Below are 21,187 nucleotides of genomic sequence, written 5' to 3' on the forward strand. Positions count from 1 at the left end.
AGTGAAGAGGGACCGCCCATCCTCACAGAGCCCCGCCCCCACCCGTTTTCATTCTTATGGACAAACTACTATAAAAAGCAGGTATTAAAAACTAGGAAATGTCATGAATGAAGGATCAAGGTGGGAAAGAAAAACCCAAGCACGTGTTTAGAGAAATTAAAAATATAGGTTAGAAGAACCAAAAACAGAATATCTGGGTTGACATCAGCTGTAAAAGTATTAAGACCCTTTACTTCAGTAAAGTAAAGTAATAATGAAGTAAATTCTTGTAGGCTATTGAGACCGTTTCAGAGGCATCTTTTGCAATATATGATACAAATATGCAGGATGGCCTTTTTTGGTTTGTATATGATCATAGACTTTACATTATTGGATACCAAAAATACAGATGCATTAAAATGCTAACAGCAAATGTTGTGGCTGCTATGAGATGCAGCAAAAAAAATGTCCAGTTCTTTACATCCGGTTAGTTTAATCTATGAAAAGTAATTATTTTAAATAAATGTGGTGCAGTGAATATTGCAAGATTTTGCTCTGAACTGTGATCTAATAGAAATATAGAACAACATAAAATGAAAATACTCAAGTAAAGTACACGTAGCTATTTATAATATACTGCAGTGTGGCCTGGTGGCTCACCTGGTGTGTACCATTTAAGGCTTTGTCCTGGATATGTGTCGTCCTCTCTCTCTCTCTCCCTGATTTTCCTGTTTCTTTGCAAAAAAAAAAAAAAAAAAAAAAAACCTTTAAAACTTCTCCATTTTAATTTGTCTTTGGAGATTTAAGTTGATAAAAAATGTCTAATTTCATATGGTACAGACACTATATAGACAGTATAATATACTTAACATTGTAGATAATTTTGTTCTAACTCTACATTAAGGTTATATGATGTTCACAAAAGAGAAAAATAAGCAGACAACAAGACATCAAAGAGTGAAGAGTTTTTCCTTTATTGGCAAGGCATACAGTTCTAGTTGGAGAGGGCTAACACACCCGCAGTTAAACAGCAAAGTTTGGATTGTCAAAGCTGCAGAGTCTCAGTTCATGACACATGTTCAAAAATTTCTAAGAAAAGAAATACTGATCTAGGATGACTGTTGAGGCGGACTAAAGTATCTTCACTATCAATCAAAGAAGTCTCAGATCAGCACACTTACTGTAAAATCCTTCATGAATACATGATCCGACCAGATCAGTGACCACACAGGAAGACAAGGAAAGGAGAGATGTCTCAGAAAACCCAGATAGAAATCTGTCACTCAACTATTTTTATACCAAGAAAAACATGAAATAGAGTATTTTTGTTTATGTATAATGTTACTTTCAGACATAAAGAAATGAAATGAAAAGGAAAAAAGCTGAGTAATAGTTGAAAATCTGTCCTGTTTGACTTTCTCACACATCAAGCTACACATACACACTAAACCTCAGACTAAAAAAAGTCTACTGCTCCATTGCTTCTGACAGATAATATAGAAATAATAAATAAACTGTACATGAAGCTCTGTGAGGAAAATGTACAAAATCAAACAATTAGTGACACGCAGAGAGACAGACTGAATCTTTGCATGTTGTGCTGGTTAAGCTGTTGTTAAATAGTCCTTAGTGTTGAAGGCATCCTTGAGTGATGGTCTGTTTGTTGCTGTTTATGGCTACAGGAAGGATTGCACATTGTACTCCAGCATGTCAGTGAACACACCAATGACCAGAAAATAACAATCCCAAGTTTGAAAATAAGGCGTCCAAAAAAAAAAAAAAGAAAGAAAAAGAAAAGAAAAGAAAAGAAAAGAAAAAAAAATCAACTCATTCACACATTAAAACATGATTTACTCTGTTTCACAGTAATAAAATAAAATAAGTTTCTCCACAGGCTAAGTTTTGTAAGTACTCTATATACTCTTCATAATCTTTGACTCCTGCAACCACTGTCATGCATTTAAACAAAACACCATTTTTTGTACAGTCAATTATAAAAAGAACAAAAAAAAAAAAGAACAAAAAAAAAAAAAACGACTTCAGTCCCTCCAACATCTAACCTTAAGAGCTGTAGTGGTCCAGCCCATGCTATTCAAATCAATTACCAGGCCATTTGCCAACAGAAAAACAGTGAAACAGTCACATTATACATGTTCAACTGTACTGGAAGTGCAGAACTGTAAAAGTACCATACAAAGTGCTTTGGTTTTTTTTTCTTTCTTAGCAAATACATTAAAAAGAGTCAACCCAGTCATTCAGATACACACACTCAAAAAACACATCACTGTTTTAAGACAATATCAGTTTCAGTTACTGTTTGAACAGGAGTTAGGGGAAAAAAAAGGAACAGAGACACTGAGGTTGGATTGGCACACAGGGTGCTACAATCAACCAACTTTATCAGTCACTGATGGAAAGTAGCCAGTGGCAAAATGGAAATTACAGTACGGGTTGTGTCATGTTTGCTTGGCACTTGTTTTGTCATTGACTATGTCCCTGTGAAGAGCGAAATATTGATCAATGAGAGGAAAAAGATGAAAAAAAAATTCTGGCACAGGAAACTATCTCTTGGTAACCTCCTAGATTTTTACAGTTACAGTGATGTGAACGTCCTTGTTTGTAACACTTCTAATGCACTGCCCTTATCAGACTGCTAATTTATGCAAATGGATGGAAATCAGTATTTCACTAGTGTTGATGTTGTGACATGTTGTGTAGTAACAATGATGGATTTGAATGGATAGTGGGTTGTTGTTTTTTTTGCAAGATGTTTGTGCTCGTTGCTTTTACAGTCAATGACAAACTGTTCTCAGTCGACAGCCTCCAATGTGTTCATGTTTTGGCTCAAGCCCTTGAAAAAACACAATGAGGGCTAGCAGTGAACAAAACTGTAAAGTGCTAAACTTAAAGGCAAACTGATAAAATGGGTGCCAAATTTTAAAAACGCAAACAAATATTACTGACTTGAAATAATAAAATAATAATAATACTAATAATAATAATAATAATAATAATAAAAAGCAACAAAACTGAAATGTAACTGATATTTTGAGTAGTCCTACAGTTAAAATACGTTTTGAATGTATTTTCAACATAGGCCTATGCAAAACCATGCAAATCAATAGCTTTCAATGCCAGGTCAGTTCCACTTGCCAACACTGGGAGGCACCACGTGCACACCCCACATTGCTTTAGCTGTAACTCTTTGACAGTACAACGCTACACTGACACTGGCTCAGTTTTGTTGCTGACAATATCATAGTTAATGTTTATCAACAAAACAAAAAAAAAAGGAATTTGTAAGCCTGAAACAAGTGAAAACCGGCAAATAATGCCAGCCCAGTCATCTGAATCATATTCCTGTGCTAGAACAACTGCCTGCTGAACACAGTGAAATGGGCTGTGCAGCACCAGCTGAAAGGAGTGCTACGTATAACAATAATGATAGAGTCACTCTAAATGTCTGCTACATTTAAAGTGTTCTGCATAATATTATGCACACCTCCTTTCTGACATTACTTCTGCTTTTTACTGAATCTTCATTTACTGTATTCCATGGTGCGTGAACCTAAATAAAGGACAACAGAATAAACAAACAAAATAAAAAGAGAAAGAAACTAAGAAGGCAGGCAAAACAGCATTGTCCCTGTAAATTGCAAGTTTGGCAAGATGTCTTTTACAAGACTTTGTTGTGTTTTCACGGACATTCATCACTTCCTCCGTTCTTCACAAATACTCCATCAGAGGAAGACAGTTCTGTCATTAGCTGTAGTAGACCTTGGGTTGGCTGGTAGAAAGGGAAGTTTTTTTTATTATAAACTTCTCACTGTCTCTGTAGGACTTCATCCACAGTAAGTCTGACTGAAAGACACAGAACACTAAGGTCCAGTCAGAAACTCGGTTTCCTGTCCTCTCTCAGTCTATCTGTCTCTCTCCAGTGCAAGTGACTGCTGTGTAAAACTGCAGACTTTCTTAAAACCGCCCGAACCCACCGGCACTCCCAAACTCCGCACCCTGAGGCTTGCTGTCACCCTATCCATGGAAGCCAGAGGTGGTGGTGTGTTTGGTTGGAGTGGGAGAAGGAGAGTGACAGAGGATGAGGCACCAAAATCAAGAAAAATAAACAAAAAGGCCAAAAGAAAAACAACTTTTGACTGGCGCTATGTGCCAAGTCTAAAGCGTGGTACCCCGGCGACGCCTTCCTGGTCTGTTTCTCTTTCTTCTGCCATATCTTTATCAGAGTCTAAAGAAAACGTCCTGCCTGAATCAGTAGTGAGCATTTTGGGGAGCCGCTGAATCTTCGCAGACACTGCTTCAAATCCACTACTAGAATCAGTTCTGGAGAGGTCGGACGCCCCCCTGCCACTGTAGCCCTCCTCCTCCTCCTCCTCGGGTGGACTCTCTGTATCAGACTCCCCTTCTTCCTCCAAGGTCAGCTCAAACTGGAATTTATCAGTGGAAGTGGAGCCACTGCCCCCTCCGAGTGCTGAAGCTTCCCCTGCAAGGGCTCCTCCCTCCATGTGACCCTCTGGGTTGGGTGAGGGACTGTGGGGGATCATGCTCTGGTACCACTCTCTGTTGTCCTCTAGCGTGTCCAAGATCTCCTGAGCATCTGGGTGGACCAGGTCCGCCCACGTCTCCCACAGAGGGTGAACAATGTAGTCAATGAAACCCACCTGGAAGAGAGAGGAGAGAGAAGTGAGGTAGATGTCTACAAGGACTTCTCTTTTTCTTTCAGTCCCCATTTAATTATTTTTTCTCTCTGTTTTAATTTAACACTTCATAATGATTTACAACAGATTCCTCTACAGTACCTGGTTCTTCTCTATGGAGGCGTTGTGTTTGTCACACATGGGGCTGATCTCCATGCCTTTGTCCCTCTCTCTGTCCCCCTGGGTGAAAAACTCCACCATGATGCGGTCCGTCCACTGCCGATACAACTCAAGAGGCTTGGTGGGGTTACTCAGGTCTGCACAGTGCACCATGTTCTGAAGAACCTGTGGTGACAGATAAATAGTGTGTGAGGATCAAATAAGGGCAGATCAATCACTTTTTCTTTTCTTTTTTTACTAATGTTGTTTGTTTTTCTATTAAAGGCAAAATGGTGCTCACTTGTATACGGTCTGAGTAGTTGTCCAGCAGCAGAACTCCTAGACTGGTGACTTTCTTGGTCTCCACCATGGTTTTCAGGTCTGCTAATAGGTTCATGTGTTTAGACATATCTGTGGCCAGCACCTGCAAGAACATCACATCAATTCACTGTTAAAAGACTGACAAAAAAAGGACCAATTGTAAAGCAGAAACAGTAAACAGCTGTATCTAAAACTGAAGTTCTACCAAAACTGCCTTACCATGTCGATGACCATTTTGCGCAAGGACTGCCTCTGTTTTTTGCTGAGGTTCTGAAAGATGTCACAGTTGTCCTCCTGCAGAAGCTTGAAGCCTACGGCCAGGTGGTGATTCTCCAGCACCGAAGAGTCATTGTACATCAGCGCCAGCTCCGAGTCTGAAGGCAAAAAGACAGAAAAACAAAGTTTACACGCAGCCCTTCGAAAACCACCTGACTGTCACACTGTGCACGGACACGTGTTCATAGCCACCTCGTCCACATCATTTAACACACTCAGCAGCACCCACACATGATCACATAATCCCCGTGGAGCTACTGTATGCAGACTCACTGGTGTTGATGAGAAACTGATTGGAAACTCCAGGGTGATCCACATCGTGGATGGCGCTGGCAAACAGGGCGGCAAGGATCTCCAGATCAGTAAACACAGCCTTGGACAACACAAACAAGAAGAGAAAGGACACTCAATATATGTGTGTGTGAGTGTGTGAGTGTCAGAGATGGACAGAGTACTCGACCAGTACTCGAGTAAGAGTACAAATACTACTTGTCAAAATTTACTCGACATGTTACTCGAGTAAGAGTAAAAAAGTACTTGCTTTTAAAGGTACTTAAGTATCCAAAAGTACATGCTTTTAAATTTACTTTAAGTAAAAGTAAGAGTAAGAGTAAATTTCTTATTTTTCAGATCAATGAATTACTATAATTTTTTCTAAATTAATTTAAGGACCTTTTAAATCTTGTTTCTGAGAATTTCCTTTTTCCTTTTTTGACAAATACAGCTTGTGTCCAATAGTATTTTAGAAAAAAAAAAAAAAGAGCAGACCTGAAAGTAACGAGTACTTTTCAGCCTTCCTAGAAATTAACTCGAGTAAAAGTAAAAATGTTTGTCTTGGAAATGTATTCAATTAAGAGTTATAAGTACCAAAGAAATCTACTAAATCTATCTAATCTATATACTCAAGTAAAGTACAAATACTTTCTCTGGATATGTACTTAAGTACAATACTCCAGTAAATTTACTCCGTTACTGTCCACCACTGGTGAGTGTGTGTGGCTTCAACTGAACTTTGTATCTGAACTTTCTATTGGTTGAATGAATGTAACCTAACCACCCACCTCCAGTGCAGGTGTGGACAACAGGACGTGTGTGGACTGGACCACATCGGCAGCGTGGATGTTGTTGTGGTAAGCTACGTCAGCATGGTAATGGTCCTCCAAAGTCATCATGAAGGTAATGAAAGTGTCTGCAGGAATCTTAAAGGACTTGAGCAGCTCACGTTCCTACAGCAACAGAAGAGAAGGAGCACATCACACGTCGGGTCAGTCGAGGTTAAGATCGATCGCTTACCAAAATTAGTTTGTTACGTCATTGTTTCATTCATTGATTTACGCCCTTGTTCATTCATTTGCTGTGCCGAGCGTTCGAGGTTATGTGACTATACTCTGTTTCAGAGAAGTGCAGCACGTTGTGAGGTGTGTTACCTGGAAGATGGTGTACATGGTGACCGTCAGTGGACGACTGCCAGAATACTCGGAGACCTTAAAGATGTCGATGCCCCATCTGTTTACGTCCTCCATCTCCTGCCAGTGAACAATATACATCATTAAAACATCCTGCAAAGGGAGGGGGGTCATTGAAAAACCAGTTGCATTGAGACCAATTCAGTGTTGAACTAGTTCTGGGACCTTGGCTAGGAGTCCTTCCTGGCTGGCGTTGACTCCAAAGCGAGGGATGGTGGAGGGGGCGAGGCTGGGGCTGTGGGTGGGCTTCTTCACACCGCTGATCTGGGACATGGGCCGCTTCTTCTTGTCCTTCTCCTTGGTGGGGGGAGACATGATGTCCATGTCATGTTGCTTCTCTGTCAGGTGGAAACAGATCAAATCATTATCAAAGATCAAGTTTGTTAAGATCTTTTTGTTATCCTTTGATTTGATTTACATGTAGAGTATGTACTGTATGTGTTTATGTGGAGTGTTTTACCTAGGAAGGTGCTAGAGATGAACTCAGACACCTGGTTCCCTGAACGGCTGGTTTCTGACAGCTGGGTGAGCTCTCGGTTCAGCATCCTCTTGAACTGGGGGGACAAACAAACACACACACAAGCATCCATGAGTCTGTGGTAAAAGTAGTGAATCCTGACTCCCTGCTGCAGCAAATGTCACTGCGAATATGCTGATGATTAAACTTTTCTGCAGCAACAAACATCTTGTGAAGTATCGCATCTCGCATGCGAGACTCATTCAAACACAGAGAACCATTAGCTCCGCAGAGGAAACACATTAACATAGGTGATCTAACAAGAGTGGTTAGCCTATATCAACAAGACCTACAATCTCTGGAGCGCACATTTTTGTGTGTGGCACGTCACACACAGCTCAGACGCTGATGATTGGACAAAGAAAGATGCATGATTGACTTTACTCGCAAGTAGGCTGCACCCAAACAATCCACTAATCTCAGTGGAGTCTCACAGGATCACAACAACCACCAGTTGTTCAGCTCATTCACATTCATTCACAAAAGGAGCAACATGTGAGCCTGGAGCTGTCTCGCCCCCCCCCCCTCCCACCCAGTTCATCCCCTCGCCTCTCCTTACCTGGAAGAACATCCACGACGCAGACATGGAATAGCTCAATTCTGGCATTTCAGCACAAAATCAAGCATGGGAGCAAAAATAAATCAGAGTGAGAGAGCTGAGCTTCCTGGTCGTCCAGCGACACTGTCTGTTCGGCAGAGAGACAGACAGCGGGGACAGTGTGTGCTCCTGCACTCTGCTTGCATGAGCAAAATCCACTGCAAGCAGGCAGTCCACTAGTTAGTGCTACGAGAGCTTTGATCAGTACGAGCTGAACGGATGGAAGGAATATCTGTCCAGTGGGTCCATGGAAGAACAAGAGAGTGGAAGCATAGCTGTGGGATGGGAGGATGCGAGGCAGAGAAGCAACACTCCCTCACTCATCCTCATCCTGACTCTCCCTCATTCACTCAGTTACTGCCTGCTCCTGTGTGTGTGTAAACACAGGGAGAACGAGGTACTAATCCCCGCCTCCTTCCAAAAATGTCTAAAAATAGCAGCCAGTGAGGCGCCTGCTGCAGCAGAGGCTGGCAGAGATGCAGGTCCCTCATTGGCCAAGAGATGCACAAAGTAGGCGGGGCCGAGTGTATCGGAGGCGGAGGATGTGTGAGACACCATGTGCACCAAGTTTGAACAAGATATGAAGGAAAAGCTTTGAATGGATGGGGTGGGGTGGGGGTTATTTCATTCATGGAGCCAAAAATAAAAACAGAACACTCTGTACCACAAAGATGTGGATATATTGACTGTTATCATGCGTGTGATTATAAACAGAAGATGACTAAATTCTCTAATATGGAAATATGCTCAAAGCCGGCTGCAAAATGAAAACAATATGTTCCTGTGTGAAAACGAGTAAAAACAGACTGTGATGGCACATGCGAAGTCACATATTTTGGTGACAAAAAAATGAGTTAATTTCCTAATTCTTCCTAAATTTGCTTAATCCAGCATTTATTTGGTTAGTTACAGTCTAACAAAGTTTGGACCTGGTGCAAAATATGAAAAGATATTTTTTATTGTCTCATTATGTTAAAGAAGGACAGGAAGTTCCAGTTTACTTGGTTGCAGTTTGAGCAACGAGTCTCGAGGCGACTGTTGAATGTGGGAAAAAAAAAAATCTGAATGGGATGTAATGAGCATTTCCTCAAGCATACATTTTTCAATGGACCAGAGAGTTCTCCCCCATCCTCAAAGACAGTTTCTGGGGGTGGTTGATTGGTTGGTTGGGTGGGGTAGGGGTAGGGGTAAGAGGGTGGTGGGCTTGCCTCCCACGGAACCTTACTGCTGCCACGTGAGTGTGGCATGTGTAATGGTATATATATATATCCGAGCGGGCAATGTATATGACAGCAGGCAAGGCGGGCGCTGTACATGTATGTGATGGGAGGAAGAGTGTGTACGTGTGTGTTAGTATGAAGAGCACGTGTATGTTGTGTGGGCGGTCTAATCATGGAATCACATGAGCGCCGGGCTCTTCTCTGAGAGAGGAGGAGGAGAAGAGGAGAGGAGAGGAGAAGGGATAACCAGAGGAACGATGGATGAGGAAGAGGAGGAGGGGAAGGGGGGATGCGATTTCATCTCCAGCTCCCACTACCTCATTCACATTCTTCTGCACATGAGTGGGGGGAAGGGTGTGTCTGTAGGTCTCGTCTCTATATGCATGGCTGCAACCATCCCGCTCATTCATGGAATAAGCCCCTCTCCTCTCCGCTGACGGATGGGAGATCCTATTCATATTTTCCTGATGGATTCTTTGTATTAGTGAGCTTTCAGACCAGTGAAGAGAACTGCACTTGGGATCAGTGAAGGCTAACTGCCCAGTACATCACACACAGTCCCCGAGCTTAGTGTTGCACTTGTAGCTCACTCTAATTTGGGCGGAAAACAGCTGTGTGTAGCCAAAGATGCCCATCGATGAATGAAAAACTAATGAAAATTAATTTTAAATAATAATAAAATAAAAAACACTAATGGTTTTCATCTCAAAAGGGAAACACTAGTTCACGCTTGCCTGTTTTTAACTTCAACTTGCCTGTTGAATGTTGTTGAAAGTTGAATTCTAACCACTAAGGTTTTCCTGTTCTATTTCTAATGGGAAATATGCTCTTGTATATGTACCAAGTTCAACCATGTTAAGGGCAGGGTCATCTACTGTACCGTGTTGATGGAGTTTGAATCTGACTACCTTAAAAATGGCAACAAGATGCACATGACTAATAAAATCCTTCAGGGGGGTGAATCACAGCACAGATTAGAGTGAGTGTGCTACAACCTTGCACTGACTGAACCTCACTGTATTAAATGTTAACCTGAACAGTGAAGCAGTGTGTACAGTGTCTGCCTTTTATCCTTTGACAGGTGTGTATGTTCAGTGTATCCCTCCGAGGCCTACCCCAGCGTCTGTCTGCCTTAGTGTTGTGCTTTATGTTAAAATACCTTGTTTGAAGCCATCTCGCTGACAGAGTGCCGCGTTTTCAGCGTCTCTAGTTGCTCCAGACACCAGTCGAGCTCGTCCAGAGTCTCTATGGCCAGCTGCTGGTGCGGCTCCTCTGTATCAGATAAACACAGGGAGACATTATGGGATGGATTCAGCTGTTGGAGATAATTCACATAATGGTCAAATTTCAAAAAAGAGCTTTGAAATGAAACTTATATCAGGCTTTGAACCCACTGGTCACCAATAAAAGATAGATTTAATCCGTGAAGTACTGAACCTTAGACATTGTCTTAAGTACTTTACTTACTAGTATTTATGCTTTATATATACTTCTCTTCAAGTACGGTACATTGTACTGACAATACTTAAACACTTTTACATAAGATTAAGGTATTTTCTTGTAAAGGAGTAGTCTGACAATATACTATTGTATGTATTGTATGCTTATATTTTCTTTTGTATATATTGTTAAGATGGGGGGAGGGGGAGGGGCAAATTTTGGGGTTTATTCTTACAGTTTTTAACTTTGTAATTCTGTTAATATTTAACTTTGTAATTTTTGTAATTTTTTCTCCTATTTTAAGTTGTTGTATTGTATTATTCTGCTATAATATTCTTTACCTTTGTACAAAAGAAAGAATTTGAAAGAATTTGATACCTAAACAAATTATTTAATTAGTTGCTCCAACTTCACTTTCATCACTGTAATTAGGTACAGTAGCAACAACACAATTTACAAATTCAATCATGATAATATATTGGTGTGTTGTAATGTTATACAGATTATACACTAAAATATTGATTAGCGAAATATTCCCATTCTAATATCGGTACCAACCTGCCAGGCTGGTCTTGCACATGGATGGTGGGTTGCTGCCTGAGGATCGCGTCCTGTAGACAGAGATCAACCACAGTCGGTGAGTAAAAAAAGACACACAGTTACAACAGCAGGGTTTTATTCATCAGGTGTGATGGGGAGATGTGACATTTTCTAAAAACCCACTTGCTGGCCGTGCGATCTTGCTGGCCGGTTATGACGGCAAAGTTACTTCGGACCGTCCTCAGGCTGGCGAGGACCTGGAGGGCAAGAACAAGAATGTATGAGCTGATCAAATATGAAGTACATGTACAGTACATGGCACTTGTGCAATGAAACTACAGATGTCTCTTTGGTGATGGCACTGAATACTTGTACATGCCTCCACTTAATTCATCTTGAGCTACATCAAGTGCATCTCAATTTGAATAACAGACGAGCTTTTGAAACCAGACACTGAGGCTTTCATCCTCCTAGCTGAAGTGCCACAGAGGCATTCCCCCCTCTCCCTTTCTGATGTTTTGATGGCATCACTGACACCCTTCTATGTCACGTCTGTCACCCCATCTGCAGCCAAACACTGACTCAGCACGCAGAGAAAGCCTCACGGAGTATCCGGTGTCCAGGCCTGAACCACGTACAAGCCTTATCAGCCAGCATGCAAATTTAAACAGCATGATCCAGCAGTATTGGATTTACTGCTTCTCTCTCGGTGTAAAGTGAGCACAAGTGTGACGCACGTCCAACGTAAGAGCCAGGCAACACCGGCGGGGCGACCGATCCTGTCACAGGGCCAACATAACGCTGAGGGGCTGTTCCAGTGCTGCAGTAAAGCTCGTACTCTACTGAGCTGACCATTTTCTGAAAGACCCGCTGTCTTAGGCTAATGCGGGGGAAATGACTTTTTTTTTTTTTTTGAGCAACACTTCGAGTACACAAATGTTCAACTAGCAGACAAAGGAATGTAACTTCTGAAGGCGAGATTGACAAATTTCAGAGGACTCACCTGTGCGAACGGTGTAACAATCATGTCTTCTGTGTGTCTGCAACACAGAACAGAACACACAGGAGGAAAAGGCATGAAACAAACACTTGAAACACTGACTAGAGGACCTACAGTACATATGAGCTGAATTTTAATAATGTATCCATGTTAAATACAGAGGCTGAACTTCACTCTGTTAAGATGAAATAAATTAAAGGGAGATATTATTTCTAGTTTTTTAAAACCTGAGGCTGTCTGTGCAACCAGGCAGCTGGAGGACACAATTAGTTATTATATTTAGTTCTCAGATGTCCTCACTTATCACTCACTTACTGTCATTACTCTGGAAAAATGTATGCCAGAAAGTAAATATCTCATGCACTGCGTATAATGAGGTTGGTGAGGAAACGGACTCGGGGTAGGTACAGTAGAAGGGTGCGTGATGTGGGTTTGAACTGGTAAATACCACAAATAAATGAAACCACAGTGTGTTATCATACTCAGGTTGGGTTTTGATTAAGCGTCACATGCAAAAACAAACCAAACAAAACTGGGTGTTTGAGAGAGAGGGGGAGGGGGTCTAACAAGGGTCACAAGTGAGGTGTTTGATATTTAGTCACGTTTGTCAGGAGGGAGGTGGGAAATGACCATGAAACCATCTAGAGGGAATGCAGGAGAGGGCGTAAAGGGGACAGAGTCAGTGTTTTTATCTAATTTTTGTTTTATCATGTTCTTCTCACCGGGACGACAACCAGTTGACCTCCCAATGCTTCAAGCTTTCTTCCCTTCAAAAACAGATAGGCAAGAGTCGATGAGGATGCCTGTGACTGCTTCCGTTAAAAAACCTCAAGGTGTTCAGACAAAATGAAGTGGGGGGGGGGGGGGTTGAAGGGTGGGTCTTTCTTGAGGATATAAATGAAACAACCAACTAAAAAAATAGCCCCATCTTTCTTACGGTTTGCAGTCTCAGCAAAGCAGATTTGACATGCAAACTTTTTGTGATGAGAAACAGCTGCTTGCAGTTTCGTTGCTCTTTTTGAGACTGCAGATCTGTCTGTAAATATTTGAAACACATGCAACGTGCAGCATGTTATACTATACTGGCTTTGAGCCTGTAAAATTGAAATACTGGGACAACGAATGCATCAAAAGTTGCTCAAGGTAGCTCCTGCTTATCAGTGCTTCTGTCAGATATAAGCACGTGCACAGAATAACTTTGGAAATTGGTGAGAAAAGCTATGAAAGAGAGAAAACATCACCTAAACCAAAGCTCTTTTGCCCACAGGTCTCTTTAGTAATACAATGAAAATGAGACTACTTTCAAATTGGCAAATGAAATTGAGACCACAACTGTTTGCTGCAGCTTGTAAGAGAGCCAACCCTTAAACCAGTGCAAAGTATGAGACCTTCAAAGTGGAAACCTCTTCACACAGGGGAAACAGACAAATAGGGAAATACATAAACAGACATATCTTTTTTTGTTAAAGATAATTTTACAGACAACAAACATGTGTAATCTTACACTGGTATTTCAGCATCAGCAAAGTCTGAGATTTGTGAGCAGAATTACACAGAAAACACTGCTGATACTCTAGAACTGTATGACTGAGCTTGATGATTTTAATAATAAATTTAAGGCTGTGGAGTTGTGTTTGCATCAAGAGATCACTGTGTTGAAATAACCACACAACGTAACAGTGTAGTTTGTGTGGATTGGGAGCAACTGAGAAGCAGTGGATTATTCTAAGGGGGTTAAAGAAGGCTGTCATGATCTGGAATAAATCAAGTAAAACATAGTTTGCTTAGATACACTTAAAAACCATTCTACTAAACACACAGCAAACATAAACCACTGTATGATACGCATTAGTGTGGCTCCTGTTCAAAAAGAAATACGACGGTACCAATGCGCCGAGCAGCTGGTTTAGAAATTAACTTACAGGTCACTGGCAGTGGAGGAGTTTCTGGAAGGACCTTTGGGTGAAAGGTCAAAGTCAGAGTCAGAGCGGTAGAGGAAGGATTCCCGTCGCTGGCTGTGGGGAAAGTTGGCCTGGATGACCATACCAGAGCCAGGGCTGGCCTGGGGGTCCAGGGGGCTGCGGCCCACTGACAATCCATTCTCCACATCAAAACTATGGAGAAAAAAATGGAAAGAGGGAGGGGATTCATTGGGGTTAGATGTACAATGTTAGACATAAAACAAACGAACATGCAGATTTATGCCACAGCATGGAGAGGAGATGAAAGAAAAGCATCCATCCATTCATCAATGCTGGGCGCATGTTGTAGTTGTTTGTTTTAACTGGTTTAGACATATTTCATGTTGAGAACATTCATTTACAACAAGAAGAAGGATCCTGTTTCTTCACACATCAGATCAATCAACTGAATACCATCACCTTGCGATTGTTTATAGCTTCAACAGCGTTAATACAAATACACTGACTGACTGGTCATTACAATTTTAAAGGTAGAGTCTGTAGGTCTGTCCGTTGCCGTTTGTAAACACACAGGGCCCTTCCTCTCGGGCTCAACTGCGGACACCCCCCTGCCCCTGACAGCAGCTGTCAGGACTGAAACCATGTTCAACTGCTGTTCCCACAGAGCCCTTCCCCACTTAGACCTTCAAAGTTCTTGTTTGAATATTTGCTACTGGATCCTGGCTTGATGGCGTCCAGTTGCTATCTTGGTGTTGGCTTTTATGCAAGCCCAGAGCGCCACACACCCAACTTCACCTGCGCTCTGTTATTGGATGGGGAAAACACATCGACTCTCCACTCTGAAACGTCCCGACTACACCAAAACATCCATTCATGCCTTGGGTATTTTGAAAAGCACTATATAAATGCAAGTTATTTTAGTATTATTATGAGCAGAGGCCCATAGGTGATGATTAAGCAGGATTTCTTTTGTATAACTCTATCTATATTTTGTTTTTTAGGAAAATCCTACAGACTCTACCTTTAAACTGCTAACGTGTAAATTGTTTTTATTGATTGCTGCAGGCAATAACAATGTGATCGTGAGACAAATGGATCAAAGAGGACACACGTCAGATTTCAACAGGTAAAGAAAATGACTATTCTTGTGGGTAAATACGCTCTGATTGACCGTCTTGAAAAGGTCGACACAGCAGAGTGCCCCCCTGTCTACTCCAGTGAAAAGACTGCTGTTGGTCCAGTAACAATGAAAGGGAGAAAATGCGTGTAAAATACAGTACAATACCCCGCATCTAAATATATCACACGCTGTCATCATCGGGTAACAACATGAAGTCATTTTTATCTCTTTAACAGGAAATAGTGTAAATTAGAAGGAAGCGTAACCATTATGGGCCAGCAATGACCACAATAAGAGCTAAAAATGACAGATTTGAGAGGGCGACAAAAAGGATATGACAGTGTGAAATATGTGGGAATGCAGTTATCAAATCTCATCTGCTAAATCCCACAAAGTAGACTAAAATCAGAGCTGTGTTTAAATTTGTCAAACAATGGCAAATGAGAAATAAAAAACCCAACAAAATTAGACTGAAACCACAATGAGTGGGTGTTGAGAGCCACAGACAGTGAACGGCCTTCATGAGCCTCTGTGAGCCTACTGGAGCCGCACTGATCATTAGGATAACATTCTTGAAATGACAAGTGAAAAACAGTTACACCCCTTTAAAGGTGTAAAGCCTGTGTGGCGAATGTCACGCAGGTGAGGTAAAAGTGTGAATACCCACAGAGGTCTGCAAGTGTGTGCGTGTGTGTGTGCGTGTGAAGGACTGTGAGTGAACAGTGTGTGTAAAATTAGCATCAGCGTATTGACGTAGGGTCATGTGAGTGTGAGTCTAAAAATAGCCCGGTGTTCAGGTGAGGAGGAGTTCCTCCTGATCAAACACGATCCGACTACGGAGAAAAACACCAAATAAAGGCAGAGTGAGGCTCCCGCTTCACAGTCTGGGCACGTTTCTGCCTTGATCCACATCTCTATTTTCCCACAGCCCCTCTGCTGACATGCGGACCCGGAGAGACTCTCACAGCCTGCAGCTCCGTTTGGCAACACGTCGTCTTTTCTAAACAGTCTGAGTAACGCCAGAGTAGAAATCCATGCTTTGGCAAAACAACCATGAACAGAACGTGGAGGATTTTGGACGGGCAGATGCTAAGCCACACACTCGATATTTTTCAAATAAATACAGCAGGGGAAACTATATTCAAATATACAAAAAAAAAAAAAAATCTCTGAAACCCAATGCAAACGAAAACTGCAGTTTTGAGTACAGGAGTGGCAGCTAGAAATATCTGTTGCTGATAAATGTGGGAAATAATAAAACAGCATAACAAAACGTCAAGATTACATGACAGATTTCAGGCCAGAGTACAGATTAACATAGCTTTAAATTCACTGCGCAGCTGTGTCAGGTCTATATATTAACGTCTGGTAGTTTAAACACCAGGCAAGAGGAGACAGCAGACATTTTAACTTAAGCATGTGAAGGGTTTAGTTCCATTAAGTGCCTCTGTAAAGCCAAATAAGAACCTAATATACATGCTACACAGCTGTGCATCGGGCAGACCTAAATTGAATATCCTCGTTACTGTCATTAATAGTAATTGATCAGCTGATTAGTTTAATAACCTGAATATTTATTTACCGGGATGTTAACAGTTCTTTTAAACAATAAATTGCAAAGGAAAGTATGGGGAGTTTGGATATGTATTGTTGTACGCCACTTCATCATCAGCAATGAATCAATATAATGACTGCACTGCTATAAAGAAAGTACCAAATTTCATGGCAATCCAGTTTTCAAGATATTCCTCTAAAAACTACAGATGTCAGTCTCATGGAGGAATTGGGGGATCACAAGAGCCAACAGGATTCATCCTCTGAGGACTATGAGCGTCAAAGTTTGGTGTCGATCCATCACATTGAGGTGGATTGATTCATTGCTGCCATTCTTGGAGCACTGCCACTCGCTTTCATAGCATTAGTATTTAGTACACACATTTGATCGCAGGGAAAATGTGCCTCCGACTGTAAGAATGAACCGACTGCACCATGCACAACTCCCATTCATTGCTCTGCCCTGCTACCCTCTCAGGATGCTGCATGAGAGCTTGACAGTGGTGTGTTACTGGCTATTACATAACACCAGCCGAACAGAAGCCCCCCCCCCCCTCTCCATTCATGTGACAGATTCAGACATACTGACTGCACTATACTTAGCCAAAGAGAGGAGTCGGTGGGAGGGAGCGGGGATAGCGGGGTGAGGATGGGTAAAAGAGAGCTAGGCTGAGGTAAAATAGGCCAAAGAGAGAGTGAGCGTAAATACAATCTCAGAGGAAAAGAGTACAGCCTGTTCTTAGACATGTCCATGAGGACTTCTTGGTCTTTAGTCCACTGGAGCAGTTTCAGGTATGTGTCAAAATGTACAAATGTGTGTGTGTGTGTGTGTGTGTGTGTCACAGGTGTAGATGAATGCGTTTTGATAGAAAAATGGGGAAATTATATGTGTATTAATGTGTATCACAGTCATGCAACGTGCCACCTTACACACTTATAAAGTGTCCATGTTGATCAGTGAACACACACACACCCTAACCAGCCAGGTTACTACAAGAACACTCTTCAACTCCTCTGTTCTCTCCATCTCCCTCGATCTGTCCTCACTAATGATGCTGCACCCCTGGCTGTTCCTGCGTGCTCCGACCATAAACCCATTTCTATTTTTGTTTCTGCTCTATGCCTCTGTCTCTGTGCAGCTAATTTTAGCCTCCCCGCATGGGGAATAGACCGAGAGAGGCAGCGATGCGGCTAAAAATAGCATTTCAGGTGGAATACAGAGTCCTCCAGCCCCTCCTCTGTCTTCTGCCTCTGCATCACAGAGCAGCAGATTCTTCCCTCCATTCATGAATATTGATGGAGAAGTTTCTATTTGAAGACGATGCCAAGCTAAAATTAGATCACAGATCAAAATATCGCCCACGTCTTTCCCTCGCTGCTATTTCCACTCCCGTTTTTTCTCCTCTTTCTCTCGCACTGAGCTGAGTTCATCACAGGGGAGGAAACAGACAGAAGACTCCTGACTATTTATCTTTTATTTACACACACACTCAGACACAATAGGTACTGAGTGTTTTTTGCAGCAATATGTCTGTCTGTGATTCTCACTACTACAACTGCAGTGGTTTCCCTCTGGTTTGTATGAATCAGATCTAATGAATAATAAACATGGTTGCATGAACACCAGTAGTAGTTGTTGCCAAGGCAACTAACTACTGATGGGGCTCCAAATAAACAATATTGAAACAATAATTCAACAGCACACACTGTCCTTGTGAAAATGAATTTCTGCTACGACTGTGCCAGGGAGGTGTTGATCAAATTCTGTTGTTCTTGGTGAAATGCATCAGATGTGTACTACTGTATGTGTGTATTTCATTGTGTTCCTTGTGTAGCTGCTATCGAAGAAAATGAGTGACGAAGAAAATGTGATTTGATTACGTAGATGAGAACAGTCTTTCAATTAAACCTGAATTAGAAATAATAATATTCTTATTTAGCCCAGTAGTTTTAATATGAAGAGGAGTTTCTCTACAGACGGAAGTCATATTTTTAGATTCAAGCTTAATGATATATATATATTTTTTTTTTAAAGTTTATTTTTGGGGCTTTTTTGCCTTTAATGGACAGTTGAGAGAGAGACAGGAAATGGGAGGCAGAGAGGGGGGGATGACATGCAGGACAGGGCTGCTCGACGCGGGACTCTAACCGGGGACTATAGCCTCAACACATGGGGCGGGTGCTCCACCAACTGAGCTAAACCGCCCCAATGATAATTTTTTTTAAATCTTCATCGTGTGCAGTCTTTAAGCATACAATTGACAAAATGAATACTAAATATGTCAACTGAGGCATTATGTGTTTTTAAAAGGTCAAAGGTCAGTGTTCAGGCTCAACGTGCACTTCACCAGGACAGGAAGCTCCCACAGAAGCACCATGGCTGTTTGGACAGTCGGTCTTCAAAACCACTCCATTGTCTTTGTGTCTTTCACATGCCAACCAGTCTCACCCTCCCACCCACCTCTCCTCTCCTTCCCTCACACCCCCTCCTCCCTCCCTCCATTTCTCATACTCAGCCACAAGTGGCAAAAAAAGAAGCAAAAAAAAAAAGAAAGAACAAATGCATTTTTTCTTTTTTAAATTTCTCCTGCTGAGTGGGTGGTTGCTGTTGAACAATGCACAAGATAAACTTGGTGAGTGATGGCTGGTGTGTGTAGTAGTAGATGCTGTCTGGGGAACTGAAATGATTCAGTTCAGTCACTCTGAGGAGAGGGGCCCTCTACTGAGCTGTGGTGGGATTGCAAGAGATGGACAATAGTCAACTGTCGACAATAGGAAAAACTAAACATTTGACTAATTACTACTTACTACTAATTGACTGGCTTCTACCTCATGAGCCTTTTTAGGAAAAAATATAATGTTTTTGTTTCCATATTCTTTATTTCCTGATAAAATGACAAATAGTTGTGTTCAACAATATCAGAAAATAGTGATAAACTCAAGTGTATGTATCAGATATGTATGTATCTATGAGGAAAATGGTCCAAAACCAAAATATCACATTTGAGAAATCTAAATAGTGGCTGATTACTGAGAACTGCTCAGTCTGTCTACAATCACTTAATAACACCTCCTGTTTGGAGCTCACTATGAATAATAAGCGTCTCTTGTTAGCTGCTTTTTTGATGGAAAACGTCACTATAAGGTGTGACGGACTTACAAAAAGACAACTAGTTCTGATGATGGAAAAATGTAGGGATTGTGAATACAGTCAAAGAGGGTATTCATCACTTTCTCTAAAACAATTTAATAAAACCAAGACATCAATTTAAAGCCGCTCACATGTATCTGAACCTATTCCAAAAAAGATTCTTTAACCACCTGGATGGAAAAAATGTTTAGTCCTTACGATTAAAAGGATTATTAATTTGTTTCTCTAGTTGTGCCTTGTCTCAGAATCAGAGCACAGATAAGAGTTTGATAGCTACATGGACAGGATACAGACTTGCAAAATGAGAATCACATTAAAAATCTTTTTTTATTGCGCAGCAGATGGATAGTTTTTTTTCTTCATCCAAGTGGTTTGAAAGCTCTCTGAGGAGCCAAAAATACTTAATCAAGAGAATTCCCTACACTAAACCCCTGTGACAACCTGGTTTTGTACTCTCTCTCTCTCTCTGTGTGTGTGTGTGTGCTGCCCAACAGCATGAGGAAACGTCAGCTTTAAAACAAGGACCACTCAGACCTGACATGTCCACAGCAGGACAGCAGTTTGTTTAAGTTAATGACCATGTGTAGAAAAAATGGCGCTGTTATAGCCTGATCCATAAAATCCATGTCTGAAACACTGTGTTCACATAACACTACATTCATGCACCCTCTCACACAGACAGACATCAATACAACAAATCACACAGCAGGACTAGAGTCCGAGCCTGTCACTAACCAGTCTGACTGTAAACTGAGACTTTACTATCATCATTTGACTGTGTGAGTGTCTCGTAATCTTTAGTACGAGACTGATGCAGATGGAACAAACTGACACTCAGACACTCATCCAGTATGCCATGTCTCTAGTAGTACTGGATGTAGTTACAGTAAATAGATCCATTCCTAAGTTGACCGCTATTAAAATCCAGAAGTGGACACCTCTGTTTCTTAAATCAGATTTTTACTTGACTTACTGTAAAGTTCTGCTTACTTTTGAAAATATTTCCATATTCAAAAGTGCATTAATCTTAACGTCAAAGCATTGTTGTACTGCAATGACTCTGAAACATCGTACTTGGCGCACTGACCTACTGTATTGTAGAACATAAAACATCAACTCCTACAAGCTGTCTGGTTAAAAGATATATAATTTAATAAAGGTTATAAATCTCAACATCAAGCTTTTAGAGGCTGGACAGTAAATCTTTTTAGGTGATGATGTAGTTTGGTTCTGGTACACGCAGCAAAAAAAAGAAAAATCAATCCTCTATTT

The 21,187-nt window shown here is 41.4% G+C and overlaps 1 protein-coding gene across 10 annotated transcripts in view; it reads right to left on the minus strand.

The window, feature by feature from the left end:
* Positions 1-931: 931 nt before the first annotated feature.
* pde4ca (phosphodiesterase 4C, cAMP-specific a) overlaps positions 932-21,187 on the minus strand; it is a 52,941-nt gene continuing 32,685 nt past the window's right edge. For 5 of the 10 annotated variants that reach the window (XM_085804179.1, XM_085804180.1, XM_085804187.1 and 2 more), the window contains 15 exons: positions 14,091-14,282; positions 12,891-12,935; positions 12,172-12,208; positions 11,352-11,425; positions 11,187-11,239; positions 10,348-10,460; positions 7,314-7,407; positions 7,019-7,191; positions 6,815-6,913; positions 6,449-6,613; positions 5,661-5,760; positions 5,331-5,485; positions 5,092-5,214; positions 4,794-4,976; positions 932-4,655 (listed from right to left, as the gene is read on the minus strand). In XM_085804179.1, the coding sequence (XP_085660305.1) occupies positions 4,140-4,655; positions 4,794-4,976; positions 5,092-5,214; positions 5,331-5,485; positions 5,661-5,760; positions 6,449-6,613; positions 6,815-6,913; positions 7,019-7,191; positions 7,314-7,407; positions 10,348-10,460; positions 11,187-11,239; positions 11,352-11,425; positions 12,172-12,208; positions 12,891-12,935; positions 14,091-14,282 (2,122 nt within the window). In that variant the 3' untranslated portion in view covers positions 932-4,139. The remainder of the gene's footprint in view (positions 4,656-4,793; positions 4,977-5,091; positions 5,215-5,330; positions 5,486-5,660; positions 5,761-6,448; positions 6,614-6,814; positions 6,914-7,018; positions 7,192-7,313; positions 7,408-10,347; positions 10,461-11,186; positions 11,240-11,351; positions 11,426-12,171; positions 12,209-12,890; positions 12,936-14,090; positions 14,283-21,187) is intronic. The other 5 variants (XM_085804181.1, XM_085804182.1, XM_085804188.1 and 2 more) reach the window with 1 other exon arrangement.

The sequence above is a fragment of the Trachurus japonicus genome, chromosome 17, assembly GCF_045865225.1.
Source record: "Trachurus japonicus isolate A0001 chromosome 17, Traja_1.0".
Classification (NCBI taxonomy): Eukaryota; Metazoa; Chordata; class Actinopteri; order Carangiformes; family Carangidae; genus Trachurus; species Trachurus japonicus.